The sequence below is a fragment of the Aquarana catesbeiana genome, linkage group LG13 (genome assembly GCF_042186555.1).
Source record: "Aquarana catesbeiana isolate 2022-GZ linkage group LG13, ASM4218655v1, whole genome shotgun sequence".
NCBI classification, from domain to species: domain Eukaryota; kingdom Metazoa; phylum Chordata; class Amphibia; order Anura; family Ranidae; genus Aquarana; species Aquarana catesbeiana.
Window position 1 is genome coordinate 30,947,876 of NC_133336.1, and position 19,947 is coordinate 30,967,822.

Sequence of the window (19,947 nt, forward strand, 5' to 3'; positions counted from 1 at the left end):
ATAGGGATAGCATCTGACTTCCACATGTGCGAAGACTGTGGCAAGGGGGGTGATGGTCCTGCCATCACCCGTCTAACGTACAGCAAGGAAAAAGTTCCAAGGCACATGAGGACAGATGAGTTAGACTACCTACTAGGGACAGAATAGGAAATAGACATTTCAAGGGGGGACTGTTATGGATTGATTAATGCTTTGATAAAATGACTATTTTCTATTATGTACCTATACATGCTAATTTCCTTACTCAATGGAGGTAACTAGAGATCCCCTCCCATCGGAGTGAGTCCAGGAGTCCACAAGCCTACACATCAGCAGAAAACCTGGATGAAACTGGCCAGGAGAGCCTTAGATAAGGATCATCCAATCCACAGATGACCGCACAACTAGACTGTGATGATGCTTTTGCAAACAATGGCTCATGTTCAACTATAAAGGAAGCTATATGCCCAAAGCAATAAAGGAGGATTCACTTTAACTGAACAAGCTTGTGTCAGTGTGGTTCTTCTAAATGTGCATGTGTATACATTGGAAATCAGGCCAGGTGCAGACGCTCGGTCAGACACTTGTCTGAATCCAAACAATCGTACCCCCTTCACATATCTGCTCCCCAGCATACTATACATGGTCAGGAATAGGCTGACAGGGCGTCCACACAGTGTTTTATTTCAACGTTACTGTGAGTCATGGCCAAGAAGCTGAATACTGAGCTGTGTACAGTGTGTCAGATGCTGAGGCGGTGCTCTTGCTCACTGTTCCGGCAGCCATCCACAGTAATTGCACTCGGCCTCCACAGCAAAGACCGTGTACAACCATTGTCCAGTCCGGCAATAAATGTTCCACATGTGAGGCGGGCGTCTAGACAGTACTCATATAAGGCACTAAAAAAAAAGTTTTTGTGTCCATTGCAGGGGTCGTCACATGGGGGTCCCAGAGGCAGAACGACAGGGGTCAGCACCCAAGAAACACCATGACTCTGCATCCGAATCCTCCCGGGAGGTCTCAGCACTGCCAGCAGCTGATGATAGCCCCTTTGCACAAAGCGCCACCTACAGGAAAGACAGTACACAGCTCTAAGTATATAATAAAAAGTTCATTAGTCATAAGAAGTCCGTGTGTAATAATTGAAGAACAAGTCATAATCTGACCAGCATTTTCGTTTATACTGGAGGAGTACAGAGAAGAGGATATACATACTTCCTGCTTCTCTGTGTTTTAGAGGGAATTGTGGGTTGCAGGACATTTCATACATATAGCCAGGGGATGACAGCTCCTTGCTTCCACACAGATCTGAAATATTAACTGCTGCGTAAACGGATCTTAGAATTGTTATAGTGAAATCTGTGCATGTGATGACTTGAGTCAATTACTGCCTGTCAGCAATATACAGAAATAATCATCTGCTTCTTTGTATCCTCCCAATGGTGGCCCCCATAATGGTCACTTACCTGTCTCTGAAGAGTCTGTATGACCTCTCCATGGTGGCTGACTGTTTGACCCTGCTGGACAAAAAAAAAAAAAACATTATACCAACATTAGTCTACAGCTCCACTATCACTAAATCTGTCTGGACAGCTTGCATGCTGTTCCCTCCTCACAACTTCTTCCCCTCTGAGGGTGTCCGGTTGGAGAGCACTCTCCCTCTATCCATCTAACACCCACCCCTCGCAGAGTCAAAATATAGAGCACAGCTCTACCCCCCACACCCTGGGAGAGCACACTACCAAGTTTCTCACCCCCGCGGTGAAAACCCCTGTGGTGATTAATTACGCCAAAAGAATATTTGTGTAAACAAAATGATAAAAATGTCATTTGAGTACAGTGTTGCATGACCGTGCAATTGTCATTCAAAGTGTGACAATGCTGAAAGCTGGAAATTGGCCTGGGCAGGAAGGGGGTGAAAGAGCACACTTCCCCTTGTTATGTCAAACAAGCTGTCATGATGGGAATGGGCTCCGGTTTATGCAGTATAAACACAGATTGCTTTCAGATTTTAAATAAACATGTATATAGCACAGCAGCCCTCTTCATTATAAACATACAACAGAATGGACACTCACCTGCATCAGCACCTGCAATTTGTCCTCAAGCTCCTGAACTCTTAGCGTCAGCTGCGTGTTCTCGCGACGTAGATTCTCCTGCTCACTCTTACAAGATGACACAAGAGTCTGCAGCCTTTGTACCTCCTCCTGCAGAGCACTACACGCACAGCTGGAGCCCTGCTGTTCCTGCAAACCAAGAGTAACATTTCAGGCTGGATTCACACAAGCTGCGGCTCACAGCAGTGGGTCTGGTGTGTCCCTGTTCTCTGTTTCAGGTGCGCCCCCATGTCCATCCTTCACCTGGTCTCTGTCTCACATGCACAGCTTCTTCTGTACTCCACCCCAAGCTTCCCCTGGGGCTATCACCTGCAGAGCCTCCTTTCTACAGCACCCTTGTTCATCCTCCACATGGCCTCGCTCTCACCTCTAGAACCTACTTTGTACTTCCCCATCCATCCTCCACATGGCCTCCCTCTCACCTCCAGAACCTACTTTATACTTCCCCATCCATCCTTCACATGGCCTCCTTCTCACCTGTAGAACCCCCTCTGTAATCTGTGACGTTGCTGGCGGAGAGGCCTCTGTGTGCTGTGGAAGAGATGCGGAAATATCCTGCGGCACATCCATACTGGCAGAGGATGGGGTATCTGGCATTGGGATAAACTCTGCTTCTTCCAGCTCCTGCAGATACACAAACCCGATGTTCATAGCATCCAAATACACACAAAGCAATCAATAAGCAGAACATAAACAATCTATCTGGCATGGTCCCATTACCTGCCGCAACCAGCTGGGACAAGCACTGCTCTCCATATTTTCTGTGGTGTTAAATGGACTGGTCTCTGGCTCCGCCTCCATTGTGCCACGGAACCCACCATCACTGGGCTCAGAAGACAGGGAATTCCGTGCACTGTCAACCTCCACTTGTGCAGATCCCCCTGATGAGCAGCTCTGGGCAACTGTAAAGCAAAAATATTCTCATCTCTCTTTATCAGAGCTACCCAGCAAAAAAGCCCTGGTCCTGTAAGACGGCAGACCCCAACCTTTTTTTGGCACCAGGAACCGGTTTCGCCTGCAGCAAATTTTCCCGCGGGGGTGGTGGGGTCAGGGATGGGGGTTGAGGGAGGGGCTATTCACAAAGTCTGTCCTCATCCCCCCCTTTATATCGGTGTCCTTAGTTCCCCTTCACATCACAGCCCCCTTTACATAACAGTGCAGTCCCCTTTACATGACAGTGCCCTTTACTTAAATGTAAAGGGGACTGCTCTGTAAAGGGGGCACGGTAATGTAAAGGTGACTGCTCTGTAAGGGGGCACTGTACAGCTCCCCTGCAGTCTGCTCCCCCCCTTTCCCCTCTAATATGACACTTTCCCATTCTAATTCTAATCTCTGCCTCCCCTGCACAGGACTCAGGGCAGAGGCTGTGTTAAGTCTGTGTGTCCTATCCCAGCTCCCCTGCCCTCCTGATGATGTCACCCTATCGTCAGGGGGCAGGAGGAGGTCTCTATTCTGATCTGCAGCTCCTCCTGCCCCCTGCCCTGCTGATTGAATTACATCATCAGCCAGGTGGGCAGAGTAGCCGGGAAAGGACAAACAGGCATGGCTGCACGGCAACTGCGGTCTGTGATAGCCCTGTGCGGACCGCGGTCAGCACTCATCTCCTGCTGTGCGGCCCGGTCAACAACAGGCCGCGGACCGCCACTGGTCTGCAGCCCCAGGGGTTGGGAACTCCTGGGGTAAGAGATGCAAGAGACTTAATGACCTCCCAAGCCTTCAACCCTCTCCCCCAGCAATTCACTCACCAGTTCCGATACAACCCTCCCACCTTTCCCAGCCAACCTCTCATGGGGTTCGATAGACACCCTCCCCCCTCTCTCCCCATCCCCCTTCCCAGCCAAATCACTCACGGGTTCCAATAGACAGGCCACTGCTGTTTGACCGGATAGTCTTTGAGTTGAGGACTTTCTCTACGGGAAGAAAGAAGAGAGATCTTAGCATAAGAGGCTGAAATCTCATCATACCCCACCAACAAGACACAATTTCCAAATACTCACCCACAATGAGGATGGTGTTCCAGCCACGGCAAGAGAGCTCAGGCACATGATGTAATGAGCCAAATATCGGACGAGGCCATGAGGTACAGATGTCAGAGCCTTGAGGTCGTTCATTAGGAGTCATGGCTAGACGTCCATTTCCTCCGTTTCCCCAGGCAAATATGTGATTATCTGAGGAGAGAGATCCTTCATTAAAAAGGTCCACAGCACACAGTGCTGCCAGCACAGGCAGGTTTACTCACCAGCTGTAGCAGCAATGGTGAACTCATCCCCACAGGACACTCTGATCACCTGTTTCCCTCCAAGAGGTCCCCCAAGCAGGTTAATTCCCAGATGTTTCCGGTAGTCTCCAACACCTAGCTGCCCACACTTATTGGAACCAAACGTCAAGAGCCTGCCACGCTCTATTCAAGAAAGTAGAGGGAGTGTAAGTGACATGGGAAGATAACAAGGGACAGAGAGAAGACTATAGACACATCTCACCATCTATGGCAGCAGTGTGCGTCTTTCCCGGAGAGATGCTACGCACTTTATAGAAGGACAGTAGCTTGGCCAGCGTCAGGGAGGTGGTGTATGGCACCTCCTCATAGGTCTGCTGAAAGGGGAAGAAAGTGATGTCACCCTGTGTAGCAAATTTCTCCCATTCTAGTCAAGGAGTGGTCAGACTCTCACCTCATGGTTAATTATTCCAGCCGTGCACTGGTTCAGTCCCAGCTTGTTGTGTTCATTTGAACCGCAGGCAAGAACTTTACCAGATTGTGTCAGGAGAAAACTGCCGTCTGAGCCGCAGCTGACACTCACAATGCAGAGGCCTCTCTGCACCTCCACCTGACAGAGAGGAAAATTGGACGTGAAGAATAACCTGACACAATGCCCAAGTCCGAGACCAGAGATTACAGTACAAGGCATACATAGTTATAAAAACCCAGCACAGGACAAAGAGTTGAAGAGTCACCTTCTGAGGAGAGTAGACGTCATCTTCTGAGTCCAAGCCTAGGCGTCCTACAGGGGACAGATAGATTACACCCAGCCCATCAGATCCAGAATGTCCCCATATGGAGAACACCACAGTACACTCACCATACTCTCCACAACCCCAGGAGTACACAGACTTGCTTCGTGTTAGCACCATGACGTGACTGTCACCACAGGACACCTGCTCAACTGGCTCATTCAAGAAGAAGTCTACAAGAATGGGCTCTAGAACCTCCGAGCCCTCAGCCTGACCCACGCCGAGGCAGCCATAATAGTCCGAGCCGAAAGAGTAGACCTGGCCTTCATCTGAAGAAGACATACAGGGTTAATGAGCTGAGGCCCCTCCACCATCATATTACATCCTGCTTCCACATCATGGTTCCACTGCCTGGTAAGAAAGGTTCATGTCACCTGAGCCAAACTAACCAATTGCTGGTTCATCTGTCACACTCTACAAATAATGGTTAAAGATCCGATTGCAATTCTTCTAAAGATGATGCTCATACAATTCACCTCAAATTATAAATAAATCTTGTGAGCCACACTGATCCTGTGCCCAATGTGTGTTACTAATAGCTGCGTGCGCGGATCACGTCTCATATATCGTGTCAAATGTGCAAAGATAAAAATATGCGCTGCGCTTAAGTAAACCAAATAAAATATAATTATTCTGAAAAACAAAACTACTAAGTGTACTAATCTAAATTTAGCAATACTTGCCACTCCAATACAAATAAAGTGCAAATGCAAATGTACAACCAATAAAAAGTGCACAGTGCAAATTAGGACAGATGCAAACATAAATATTATACATCAAAAATAAACAGTGCTAAGTACTCTGTATAAGACACCATAAGTGCCCCAATATTGTATATCAAATGTTAAAGTGCATAGATAAACATCATCAGTGTTAAATGCTCCATATAAAACACCACAAGTGCTCAATGGTTAATTCCAAAGAACTGTGAGGAGGTGAGAGGAGCCTCTGGGTGACCGAATAAGCCTTCAATGTCAAGGTATAGAAACCGCCATACGGTTTCTATACCTTGACATTGAAGGCTATTGTAGAATGGTGCACTGACGCACCAGTACTATGCGAGTACCCCATTGTGGGGAGTGGTTTTATTCAATAAATTTCATTTGGCTATATTACACTATTTAGTTTCCCTTTCATTCTTATGTATGGAGCTGCATTGAATCCATCTGGAGGAGTATCTCTGACATCAGCACTGAGCCCAGGGGTGGCTCCAAAGCGTGTCTGGACTCAGGGTAGCAGCTGGGTCACACGCTCTGAGGTGAGCAGATTAGCCTAAGGGGGCCACTGAGGTGCACCGAAGCATGTTTTTCAGCACTAAGGATATCTCAGCATGACGAATGTTATCACATTTGGATTTCACCTGCACGCATTCGTTTGGATTGCCATATAGGACTTTTCACAGTTCTTTGGAATTAACCATTGAGCACTTGTGGTGTTTTATATGGAGCATTTAACACTGATGATGTTTATCTATGCACTTTAACATTTGATGTACAATATTGGGGCACTTATGGTGTCTTATACAGAGTACTTAGCACTGTTTATTTTTGATGCATAATATTTATGTTTGCATTTGTCCTAATTTGCACTGTGCACTTTTTATTGGTTGTACGTTTGCACTTTGCACTTTATTTGTATTGGAGCAGCAAGTATTGTTTTGTTTTTCAGAATAATTATATTTTATTTGGTTTACTTAAGCACAGCGCATATTTTTATCTTCATACAATTCACCTCTTTTCCACCTTTAAGGGCCTCTCACCTACTCATCCACTTCCAAGGCCCTCTCTCACCATTTCATCTACCCCTGAGGCTCCTCTCGCTTATTCGCTCACCTAGAGGCTCCTCTCACCTCCTTATCCACCCAATGGTTAAAAATCTGACTGCAATCCTTTTAAAGAAGATGCTTATATTTCACCTCCTTATCCACCCTCGATGTCCTGTCACCTCCTTATCCACCCCTGAGGGGTCCCTCTCTCGCCTCTTCGTCCACCCCTGAGGGGCCCCCTTTTCATCTCTTCATCCACCCCTCAGGGGCCCCTCTCACTTCCTCATCCACCCCTGAGGCGCCCTCACATATCTTCATCCACCCTTCATACTAACCTGTAATACACATAGTGAAATCCCCTCCACAGCTGACTTGTTTCATAGATTTGCCTTGCAGCTTCTCCACGTGTTTTGGTTGTCGATAAGAGGCACGATCTCCATGGCCCAGCTGCCCATGCAGCTTTGATCCCCCTTGCATGTTCTAAGCAACGAGAATACATTATGGTATTGGATCCTGGTACATCTTGTGTTTACCCAACCCCGGCAACTTGCAGCACTCACCACCCAAGTGTACAACTCCTTCTCCACAGTCACCACCGCAAAATGAGCATCTCCAGCACAGACCTGCCGCGCACGGCAACCACCTTTAAAAACATCCAATTTCTGAGGAGTGGACTTTCCTCCTCCCCACACGTACACTTCACTGCTTCGAGATGTCACCACTGCAATTGGCGCCTCTGTGACTGTGCCTGGCCTGGGAGAGAGAAGGGACTTGATGAGACATAGTATCAACTGGGGATTAGCACAAGGGGCTGCTGCACATTCCAAAGCACTCTCACCTGGAGCGTTTGTTGAACTTGTTCAGCAGGGAAACCTCTTCTTCCATTTCTCTGTGGAGAAACCAGAGCAAAATTTATCCTGCAAAAAGGACCACTGGAAAGAGGACATAGAGCAGGGATATGCAATTAGCGGACCTCCAGCTGTTGCAAAACTACAAGTCCCATCATGTCTCTGCCTCTGGGTGTCATGCTTATGGATGTCAGAGTATTGCTATCCTCATGGGACTTGTAGTTCTGCAACAGCTGGAGGTCCACTAATTGCATATCCCTGATATAGAGGATAAACACCGTCCAGCCTCACCTTCCCCTCCGGGCCAGCAGAGGCCTCTCCAGGATCTCATCAGCACTCGGTCGCATATCTGGTTCCTGAATTAGAGAGGGAGAAAGGACACAGATGAGGCCAGAAATTACCCAGAAAATACACCGTCAGCTTTCCACATTCAAATTCTGGAGTACACACCTGCTTCAAACATGGCCATACTACATCAATCAACTCCTGGAGTACACACTAACCTTCTCCACACAGGACAACACTAACCAACACTGGAAGAGACACTAATTTGTTGCACAAAAGGACCGTACTATATTGAACAGCTAATGGACTACTGCTACACACAGGACTGCACTATATCAATCAGCTCCTGGACTATACACTAATTGCTATTCACAAGACTGCACTAGATCGATCCGCTCCTAGAGTACGCTAACATGCTACACATAGGACCACACTACCTCATTCAGCTCCAGGAGTAGACACTAAATTGCTACACACAGGACCGCACTACATAGATCAGTTTCTGGAGGACACACTAACTTGCTACACAAAAAGACCACACTATAACAATCAGCTCCTGAACGTAGCAGTAACCTCCTACACCAATCAGCATCTGGAGTATACACTCACCTGCTCCAAACAGGACCGCACTACATCAAGCATCTCCTGGGAGTAGACGCTGTTGTCCAGCTGCACTCCCCAGTTTCCTTGCACAATCTTCACACAAAGATTCAGAGGATTCTGCAGGCAGTGAAGAATAAGATGATGAATGAATGGCTGACAGGAGAGGAGCAGGCAAAGCAACCACTGACCGGAGAGAAAAGGAGTGGAGGGTGGAATCACTGAGAGCAGAGAAGAGGAGCAAGCAACAGCTGACAAGAGAGGAGTGGAGTGAGGAACCGCAAACAGGAGAGGAGTGGGGTGGAGTGGAGGGAGGAACCACTGACAGGAGCGGAGTGGGGTGGAGTGGAGGGAAGGAGTAACCGCTGACAAGAGAGGAGTAGAGTGGAGCGACCGCTGACAGGAACCGCTGACAGGAGGAATGGAGGGAGGGACCACTTACAGGAGAAGTAGAGTGGAGTGAAGGGAGGGGCCGCTTACAGGAGGAGTGGTGTAGAGGGACCGCTGACAGGAGTGGAGTGGAGGGACCGCTGACAGGAGTGGAGAGGAGTGGAGGGACCACCGACAAGTGGAGCGGAGTTACTGCTGACAGGAGGAGTGGAGCGGAGGGAGGAACCGCTGACAGGAGGAGTGAGGGCAAGGAGGAACCGCTCAGAGGAGGAGTGGCGCAGAGGGAGGAACAGCTGACAGGAGGAGTGGCGCAGAGGGAGGAACCGCTGACAGGAGGAGTGGAGGGAGGGACCGCTTACAGGAGAAGCGGAGTGGAGCAAAGGGAAGGACTGCTGACAGGAGGAGTTGAGTGGAGCGAAGGGGGGATTGCTGACAGGGGTGGAGGGAGGAACTGCTGAAAGATAAAGAGTGGAGGAAAGGGAGATGGACACTTACCGTTGCATCAAAGGTTCTTGTCAGAGTCAGCAGCTCGTACAGCACACATCCTACTGCCCAGATGTCGGACTTAAAGCTGTACTTCACCCCCTGGCACAGCTCTGGGGACATGTAATACAGGGTGCCCACACACTGCAAACACATTATACATGTATTTGACCACAGCACTGGACTGTACAAACATATATACAACAATGAGGGGCTTTTTAATCATCTGTAATGATTTATGTACACACAGATATGTCTGCCCATTACGTACTTGGGCTGTTTCTAGCTTGGCAGCACAACACAGTAGTTGTGCTTTAATGCCTCTTCTTAGAATGCAAGTCTGTGTGTTAACTAAATCACTGAAAACCATGCCCTCCCTGTGAGGCGGTTATCTACTCAGCACTGTATACAATTTGGGATATATGTGTTGGTTATAAACAGAAAACTAGTCAGGAAGGGGCATTTGTAAAAATCTGAATCTCTCTGCTCAACCACGATGACATGTGTGATATAGCATTTAATTGTATTCGCTCCCTGTCAGTCAGACTCTAAAACTGATGAAATGCACATAATTTCTTCTATATCCTATACAAGAGGCTCACCGTTTCTGCCATCGAGAACTCGGAGCCAAGCTGCTTTGCCAGTCCATAGTCTCCCAGTTTGATTAGGTTGGCTTTGGTTAGGAAGATGTTTAATGTCTTAATGTCTCTGTAAAGAGAAACTGGAGATGTTAACACTTACTAAAAAAGCCACCCACCTCCATGATGTTACCGGTAGGGGTGGTGTGCCCACCATCACCTCTCCGCCATGATGTTACCAGTAGGGCAGTGTGCCCGCCATAATCTCCACTTCATCATTTCACCACTAGAGGGCAGTGTAACCACCATAACCTCGCCTCCATTATGTCACCACTAGGAGCAGTGTAACCACCAAAACCTCCCTTTCAAGATGATACCATTAAGAAGCAGTGTACCCACCATAACCACCTTCCCACCCCTCATGATGTTACAACTAGGGAGCAGTATATCTATCATTGCCCTACATGGTGACTATGGGACATGTACACTTACCTGTGAAGAATCCCAGCTCGGTGTATGCAACTTACTGCAGACACGATTTGAAAGAGATACCAAATGACCATCTGCAGACAATAAATGGACAAGTGACAATGACATACTGTTCTGCCCCTTAGTCCTTGACAAGTAAGGGCACACTATACTCCCCTTGTCCACTTCTCACCTCCTCCTGGGACTCTGTACCCCCTCCACCACCCATCTATCACCTTCTTCTGGATCTCTATACTCCCTCCCCCACCCACCATCACCTTTTTCTGGAACTCTATACCCCCTCCCCCAGTCACCATCTATCACCTCCTTCTGGAACTATACTGTACATCCCCTTTCACTACCCGCCACCTCCTGGAATTCTAAACCCCCTCCCCCACCCACCATCTATCACCTTCTTCTGGAACTATACTGTACATCCCCTTTCACTACCCGCTAACTCCTCATGGAACGCTATACTCCCCCCCCCCAAACATAACCACCTTTCACCTCCTCCTGGAACTCCATACCCCGCTCCCTCCACCCACCACCTCTCACCTCCTCCTGAAACAACTGGCTCTTCTGACGGACGATCTTGTCAAACAGATTACCGCCTGTGAAAACGAGGATTGAGGTAAGAAGACAGTTCAGTTACACAGAGAGGAGCAGCTGAAATTCAACTCACCATTGCAGTACTCCAGCTCGATCAGCAGGGTGTTGCTGTCCAGGAAGTGGTTATAGTACGCTATGATGTTATCATGCTGGAGGAGGGACAAAATTACAATCTCATTCAGAGCATCGCGGCGTTCCTTTTCTGAAAGTCGAGCCAAGCCAACCTCCTTCCATACAACCAGCGAGTCATCCTTGTGGGAAACAGTTACAAGCAAGAACAGTGTCAGAGAAGGGGACATATTCCTCTACGGGGCTACGAGAACTCTTTTTCAATATATTCATTTTTTGTTTATTGCTGCAATGCAGGGGACCGTGATGTCAAACTAAAGTTTCATTGTGCTTTAACACACTGATAAAGAACCTTATGTTTTTGGTCCCTGGCTCTCCCTGAGAAACCTTTCCCACACCTTCCTCTCCCTGATAAACCTTTCCTGCACCCTTTCCTGCTTGGGGAGACTTCCCCAAGCTCTCCTTAACACGAGCAGCTTTCCCCGCAACCCCTCTCGCCTATCTGGCCCCCCCATCACCCTGAGAAACATTTCCCGCACCCCTTCTACCCAAAGAACCTGGCACCCCTTCTTCCTGAGAAACCTTTCCCACCCTTCTTTCTTCTCCAAAAGCCTTTCCCACACTCCTTATCTCCAAGGAAACTATCTGGCACCCCCTCTCCCTGAGAAACCTTTCCTGCCCATTTTTCTTCTTGGGGAGCCTTTCCCACACCACTTCATTCCAAGGAACCTTTCTGGCACCCCTTCTCCCTGAGAAACCTTTCCCGGCCCTTTTTCCCTTCTTGATGAGCCTTTTCTAACTCACCCCTTCTCCCCAAGAAGTCTATTTGGCCTCCCCATCACCCTGAGGAACATTTCCCGCACCCCTTCTACCCAAGGAACCTGGCACCCCTTCTCCCTGTGGAATCTTTCCAGCCCCTTTATCTTCTCAGTTATACCTTTCATGCACCCCTACTCCCCAAGGAACCTTCTGGCACCAGAATATAAAAACAATGGCTAACGCGTTTCAAGGGAAGATCCACTGAGGAAGAGGCAATCTCTCCTCGAAACGCGTCATCCATTCAGCTGCCCCTTTTTCTTCTCGATGAGCCTTTCCCACACCCCTTCTCCCAAAGGAAACTTTCTGGCACCCCCTTCCCCCTGAGAAACCTTTCCGACCCCCTTTCTTTTTTGGGGAGCCCTTCCGACACCCCTTTTCCCCCAAGGAACCTATCTGGCACACCCTTCTCCATGAGAAACCTTTACCGCCCTTCTTTCTTTTTGCGGAGCATTTCCCACACCATTTTCTGCAAGAAACCTATCTGGCACCCCCTTTCCCCAGGAAACATCTCCCACCCCTCTTTCTGCTCGGGGAGCCTTTCCCACACGCCTTCTCTGCAAGGAACAGCATTGCTCAGCGCTGAGAGAAAAAGAAACATTGTATCATTTGGTTCTTTTAGAATTTAGATCAAAGTGATGCACTTCGGACTGAAAATGAGGTTAGTTTAAACACTTAAAGAAGTTCAGCATGAGCTCGTTTGGCTAGGCTTCTCCTATGGGTCACAGGAGTGCAATTAATTTTGCACTCCTGTGACCAGTTTTCAGCAGAGAGCAAAAGTCCGCTCTCTGCTGATGTCACCAATATCAGTCCAGGTACCGCGTCATCTCGACTCTGGGAGTCTGGATCCGCCAGGTGCCTGGACTCAGCCTCTCAGCGGGCCGCTCCCTGCCACTCCACAGCTCAGCACTCCTGCGAGCGTGGAGGAACAGACCATGAGAGCTTCTGATTGACAGGCAGCAGCTCTCTGCTTGGAGAGCCGAGCCATCGGAGTTGTTCGATGGCTCGGTTCTCAGTGCAGAGACTTTGGGGGGACAGATGCAGCATCCACCTAGGTAAGTATAAAACTGCAATAACCCACAAACCCATACTTCTCTTTTAAAGACTAAGCCTTTTTTTGACACTTGTTGCTTACAAGTTAAAGATTTTTTTTGCTATATAATTACTTAGAACCCCCAAACATTATAAATATTTTTTAGCAGAGACCCTAGAGAATAAAATGGCAGTCCTTGCAATATTTTATGTCAAATTGTATTTGCGCAGCAATCTTTCAAAAGCAATTTTTTGGGAAAAAAAACTCAATGAATTAAAATAAATAAATAAAAATTGAAACAGTAAAAGGTTAAGTTAGCCCAATTTTTTGTATAATGTGAAAGACAATGTTACGCCGAGAATCGTGATCTTTATTCTAAGCAAAAAAAAAAAAACAAAAGTGATTCTCATTTCATCCAGAATCGTGCAGCTCTAGGCAGGACCATACAAAATCAAGAGCATTGGAGATTGATTGGCAACCACCCGCAGATAGAGCTCTGTCCACCATCACGCCTGATAATTGCATCTCAGACATGAGCCTTATCCACAATGTTCTATGTACGAGGGGAGGCCAATAAGTTCACCCTCACCATGATCTACAGTGCCTTGAAAAAGTATTCATACCCCTTGACAGTTTCCACATTTTTTCATATTACAACCAAAAAAATAAATGTATTTTATTGGGATTTTTTTATGATAGACCAACACGAAGTGGCACATAATTGTGAAGTGGAAGGAAAATGATAAATGGTTTTCAATTTTTTTTTACAAATAAATAAGTGAAAAGTGTGGGGTACATTTGTATTCAGCCCCCCGGAGTCAATAATTTGTAGAACCGCCTTTCACTGCAATTACAGCTGCAAGTCTTTTTGGGGATGTCTCTACCAGCTTTGCACATCTAGAGAGGGACATTTTTGCCCATTCTTCTTTACAAAATAGCTCAAGCTCTATCAAATTGGATGGAGAGCGTCTGTGAACAGCAATTTTCAAGTCTTGCCACAGATTCTTAAATGAATTTAGGTTTGGACTTTGACTGGGCCATTCTAACACATAAATATGCTTTGATCAAAACCATTCCATTGTAGCTCTGGCTGCATGTTTAGGGTCGTTGTCCTGCTGGAAGGTGAACCTCCGCCCCAGTCTCATGCACACTCTAACAGGTTTTCTTCTAAGATTGCCCTGTATTTGACTCCATCCATCTTCCCATCAACTCTGACCAGCTTCCCTGTCCCTGCTGAAGAAAAGCATCCCCACAACATGATGCTGCCACCACCATGTTTCACGGTGGGGATAGTGTGTTCAGGGTGATATGCAGTGTTAGTTTCCCACCACACATAGCATTTCGCTTTTAGGCCACAAAGTTCAACTTTGGTCTCATCTGACCAGAGCACCTTCTTCCACATGTTGGCTGTGTCCTACACATGGCTTCTCGCAAACGGGACTTCTTATGGTATTCTTTTAACAATGGCTTTCTTCTTGCATGACTAATAGTTGTCCTGTGGACGGATTCTCCCACTTGAGCTGTGGATCTCTTCAGCTCCTCCAGAGTTACCATGGGCCTCTTGGCTGCTTCTCAGATTAATGTTCTCCTTGCCCGGCCTGTCAGTTTAGGTGTACGGCCATGTCTTGGTAGGTTTGCAGTTGTGCCATACTCTTTCCATTTTCAGATGACGGATTGAATAGTGCTCCGTTAGATGTTCAAAGCTTAGGATTTTTTTTTTTTATAACCTAATCCTGCTTTAAACTTCTCTACAACTTTATCTCTGACCTGTCTGGTGTGTTCCTTGGCCTTCATGATGCCGTTTGTTCATTAAGGTTCTCTAACAAAGCTCTGAGGGCTTTACGGAACAGCTGTATTTGTACTGATATTAACTTACACACAGGTGGACACTATTTAGGTGACTTCTGAAGGCAATTGGTTCCACTAGATTTTAGTTAGGGGTATCAGAGTAAAGGGGGCTGAATACAAATGCATGCCACACGTTTCAGATATTTATTTGTAAAAAATTTTTAAAACCATTTATCATTTTCCTTCCACTTCACAATTATGTGCCACTTTGTGTTGGTCTATCACATAAAATCCCAATAAAATACATATACGTTTTTGTTGTAACATGACAAAATGTGGAAAATGTCAAGGGGTATGAATACTTTTTTCAAGACACTGTGTAGATGTACTTGGGATCTGAAATTTTGTTTTGGTAGGCCGTGGTGAATTCTAGTTAGAGCCCAGAGAAATTGAGTAGGTGCCATGCTAGACAAAATTGAATGCCGAGCCGTGATTAATGGATGAGTGTTGCACCTTAGCCTTTTTTGGGGGTGGGTGATGAAGCATGTTTCCATGTTTTACTCATTTCTTTAGTCTCAGGATCATATAGATATACCCAGCTTTCATCCATGGTCACTAATCTGTTTAAAAAGTCTTTGTGGTACAGGTCCAAAATTCTTTGTGCACATTCCACTCATTGCTGTTTTTGGAATCAGGGCTCGGCATTCAACTTTGTTTGGCAAAACACCTACTCCATTTCTCTTGGCTCTAACTAGAATTCACCACGACCTACAAAAACAAACTGGCATGCATATTACTAAGATATCCTCCAGAGCCTCTCCCATCCTCTGGAATTCCCTGCCCCAGTATGTCGGATCAGCCCCTACCCTGTCCACCTTTAGGAGATCCCTGAAAACTCATTTATTCAGGGAAGCCTATCCCACACCCACATAACTGTGCAAAATTTCAGATTCCAAGCACATCTAGATCATGGTGAAGGTAAGAAATTATTGGCCTCCCCTCGTATTACCACTAGGGTATACCATAGCGTACCTTTAGGACTTCTTGTAATTGTCTTGTTTTCCTCGAGTGCTTACTTCCTTAATCTATGCAATGTAAAGGATATCTCTTGGGTGTGTCTGCAGTCCCTGGAACGCATGCTAACTCCCTTTGCCTGCAACACAACTTCCAGGGTCAGAAACCTGGAAGCATATCATGCCCGCGGCACATCATATCGGGGGGGTGGAGCAAATTGTCAAAGCCTCACCTCCTAGGGACGCCACTCACCGTCCCTCCTAGTGTGTTGTCACACAGAGTAGAGGCCCAACCGCCTCCTCCCAGGGAATGCCTCTCAGCCGTCCCTCCCAGTAAGAGATTATACAGGGAAGGTGTCAATCACAGCTGTCCACGCAGATGCAATATGAGATATAAAATGCCTCATGTAAAGTATATAAAGCGGGGACACATAGCAAAGGTGACTTTGTATTAAATGTTGATGGACAGCTCACACTATTCACCTGATTACTGTCTAATCTTTGGTGGGATATAACTGTCACTGGAGTTTTGTGTTCGACATGCATTTTATCTCCTCATGTTTGCGAGTATGACTTTGGCGGTTTTAATAAATTTCATTGATGTTGAAGGTAATGCATTAGGCATTTGCGCCTTCCTTTTTTCTTTGTAGTGTTTCCCTGCTAAAGGAGAGCAGCACCGCTAGGAATACCTTAACCATCAGAGTGAGCGCTGAGACTTGACTGTGTTTGGATTCTCTGCAAGGAACCTTTCTGGCACCCCCATTCCCCAGGAAACATCTTCCACCCCTCTTTCTTCTCGGGGAGCCTTTCCCACACCCCTTTTCTCTGCAGGGAACCCAACTGGCACCCCCTTTCCCTGAGAAACCTTTCCCGCCCTTCTTTCTTCTTGGGGAGCTTTTTCCCACACCCCTTCTCCTCAAGGAACCTGGCACCCCCTTTTCCTGGAGAAACCTTTCCCGCCCTTCTTTCTTCTTGGGGAGCTTTTTCCCACACCCCTTCTCCTCAAGGAACCTGGCACCCCTTTTTCCTGGAGAAACCTTTCCTGCCCTTCTTTCTTCTAAAGGGAGACTTTCCTGCACTATTCTCTACAAGGAACTTATCTGGCACCCCCTTTCCCCAGGAAACATCTTCCACCCCTCTTCTCAGGGACCTTTCCCACACCCCTTCTCTGCAGGGAACCCAACTGGCACCCCTTTTCCCTGAGAACACATTCCCACCTACCCTTTCTGGCACATTTCCCCCCCAAAAAAATTCCTTGACAACCCACTCTCCCCAAGGAGGCTTTGTGGCATCCCGACACATTCCCTCCCCAAGAAACCTTGCTCTCTCCCCCAAATCAACTGGCACCTCCCTCTCCATGAGAACCCTCACCCTTCCAATACCCCTCACTCCCCAAGCAGCCTTTTCTGCAACACTATCACATGCCTGATGAAGGGGGCCTGAGTAGCCCCGAAATGTTACATTTCTCAGCTGGAATGTGATTCTTTTTTGAATAAACCCTTTTGGATGCTATTTGAAGATCCATGGTGTGCTGATAAACATGTACACTGCAACACCTTCCCTCGCTTCCTACTTGGGCCTTTCTGGCACCTCCCTCTCCTTACCTTAGGAATCTTTTCCCTCATGTCTTCTTGAGAAGCCTTTAAGGACCCCCCCCTTTATTCTTCCCAAAGAGCTTTTTGCACACCCTGTCCTGTCATTCCTGAGGAGGCTTTCCCACAACCCCCTTCCTCCTGGAGAAGCCTTTCTTGCAATCCCTCCTTCACATTCCGATGGGCCTGTCCTGTGCCCTTCCTCACCTCAGGGAGCCTTTTCCTACTTTGCCCTCCCCCTGAGGAGACTTTCTCAAGCCCTTCCTCCCAAAAGAGCCTCCTGACTCCGCCCCCGAGGAGCAGTGTGCAGTACCTCATTCTTCCAGTGGAGAAAACACCCACAAAGAACCCCGCCCCCAGGGAGGGTCAATACAGTGCCGGTGTTTCATCACATATGGTGACCTATCACATTTGGCTACCCGCTGGATTGCTCATGCACGACGCCGCCATATGAGTTCCAACACTGTGGCGATCTGCGCTTGCGCAGAATTTTGTGGCCACACCCCTGAGTCCAGATTCAAGCCCCACCACCCAAGTTGACATAGAGTTAGATCATAATTACTCCGAGCGAAGCAAGGCCGTGCCCAAAGCTTGGCAAGCGAAGCGAGCCCGCGAGGGGCCCTGTGGCAAAGTTGCGTCTTACAACAGTGTTGGAACGCATATGGCGGCGTCGCAAATGCGCACTCCAGCGGGCAGCCAAATGTGATGGGTCGCCATATCTGACGAAACACCTCAGCCCCTACACAGAGACAGCCCACCCTTCCCATTCCACTCAGTGACCCGCCCCCGGGGAGGGGCAAGCACTACCTCGGTCCTCCGGTAGAGGGTGGCCTCCCCGTAGGCCCCGTGTCCCAGGACCCGGATGGGGATGTAGTGAAGCTCCTCCTGCTCGGGTCCGGCGCAGCTCCGCGCTGACTCTCCATAGTCCGAGTTGATGGAGTCGCAGTGCCGGTCATACCGGTCGAGGGCGGACATGGCGAGATCAACCGACTCTGCCCGCCGCCATATTGGACTCTGGGTGACCCGGAAGTGCTGACCGCCCCGCTCACAGGCACGTGATCCAAAGCCGCCGCCATCTTTCTTAAGGGCGAGTGCTGAGACATAGATCACGTGATTTTGCTGGGGACGCTGCTACGGTTTGTCTCTGACGTCGCAAGCAAGGGGGCGGGAAAATCCAATGTTGCTGTTGCGGAGTCCTTCCATCACGATTGGATTGAGAAGCCAATGGACCCGCCCAGAGGGCGGAGCTAACAACCAGTCGACGTCTATTTGATGAAATGTCACCCAGCAAATCAGATCCTTCTGGGCGGAGCCACACAGTGTCGTTATGGGTGTATGTTACTAATAAAGTGACAGTTGGTTGGTGTCCAGGGAACATCTACAAAACACACCGCTTTTTAAAGTGGTTGTAAAACTTTTACAACCACTTTAACCTACAGGTAAGCCGAGATTAAGGCTTACCTGTAGTTGCTTGAAATATCTCCCAGACCTGCACGGTCTAGGAGATATTTGCTAATCGCCGTAGGGCTATTTCTTCTGCGCATGCACCGGAGTTAAGAAAGGGCACAAAGTGCCGTTTCTAGTTCGGGTCATGCCGTTAAAGGCGGCTCCCACGCGCATGCGCGGGAGTGACGTCACGTGCCCTTACGCGACTCCGGCCAGTTACAGAGCCCCGGAAGGAAGAGGGGTGAAGAATGCACGCTCACCACTAGCGAGGAAGACGGGGACATCGCGGGCTTCTTCTGCAGGTAAGTGTTACATAATGGGCTACTATGCAATGCATAGTAGCCCATTATACTTTACCTTTGCAGGGAAACAAAGAGGAAGTAACACCCATCAGGGTTTACTTCCTCTTTAACTACTAGAGTTGGGCCGAACACACCCCGATTCAGTTTGCGCCAGAACCCTCGAACGCCGCAAATGTTCAGACCTGAATCGCAAACGCCATTAAAGTCTATGGGACCCGAATTTGAAAAATCAAAAGTCCCCATTTTGAAGCCTTGTATGCAAGTTATTGGCCATAAAAAGGGTATGGGGGTCCGGGAACTGCCCCGGGGGGACATGTATTAATGCAAAAAAAAAAAAACGTAACATTTTTTTTTTAAGATGACAGTTCTTCCTCGAATACTATACTATTTTCCATCTCTTCCGATTCCAGTTCTACCCGTTTTTTTCCAGAAGTTGCAATCTCTGATCTATACATTTATCTGGAAGAGGGGGTGGTCCGCTCCACTTTGTATAGGTCCAAATGGCAAGGTGAGCTGGGAGTTCCCCATTTCTTATGATACTATAGAGCGGCACAATTGGTCCAGTTATACCAAATCTTTGCTAAGAAGTACAAGCCTGATTGGGTCCCACTGGGAGGCACAGGCTGGCCCAACTCTCCCCCTGGACCTCCTAATGTGGCTCCCTGCAAAGCCACGTCGAGCGGTATTGAGCCCTCCTTATCCCACAATTTACATCTGTGAGACACGACGTGTAGGTTATATCCTTTAAAATCTCCCC

General features: G+C 47.9%; 1 protein-coding gene across 4 annotated transcripts; it reads right to left on the reverse strand.

The window, feature by feature from the left end:
* Positions 1-642: 642 nt before the first annotated feature.
* Positions 643-18,500, reverse strand: NEK9 (NIMA related kinase 9). Of its 4 annotated transcripts, none has more exons than XM_073609926.1 (23): positions 18,250-18,500; positions 11,205-11,382; positions 11,078-11,133; positions 10,547-10,617; positions 10,079-10,184; positions 9,489-9,620; positions 8,613-8,723; positions 8,010-8,074; positions 7,709-7,759; positions 7,431-7,623; positions 7,206-7,350; positions 5,174-5,374; positions 5,049-5,095; positions 4,766-4,921; positions 4,577-4,685; positions 4,336-4,497; positions 4,094-4,264; positions 3,947-4,006; positions 2,817-2,998; positions 2,574-2,720; positions 2,058-2,225; positions 1,446-1,499; positions 643-1,046 (listed from the first exon to the last, which is right to left on the reverse strand). In XM_073609926.1, the coding sequence occupies exons 1-23, from the start codon at positions 18,415-18,417 to the stop codon at positions 915-917; spliced, it is 2,865 nt and encodes a 954-aa protein (XP_073466027.1). In that variant the 5' UTR covers positions 18,418-18,500; the 3' UTR covers positions 643-914. The 4 variants fall into 4 exon arrangements, with proteins under 4 accessions (XP_073466027.1, XP_073466026.1, XP_073466025.1 ...); XM_073609925.1 differs by having other exon boundaries at positions 4,577-4,688; XM_073609924.1 differs by having other exon boundaries at positions 1,446-1,496; positions 5,049-5,374.
* Positions 18,501-19,947: the final 1,447 nt, after the last annotated feature.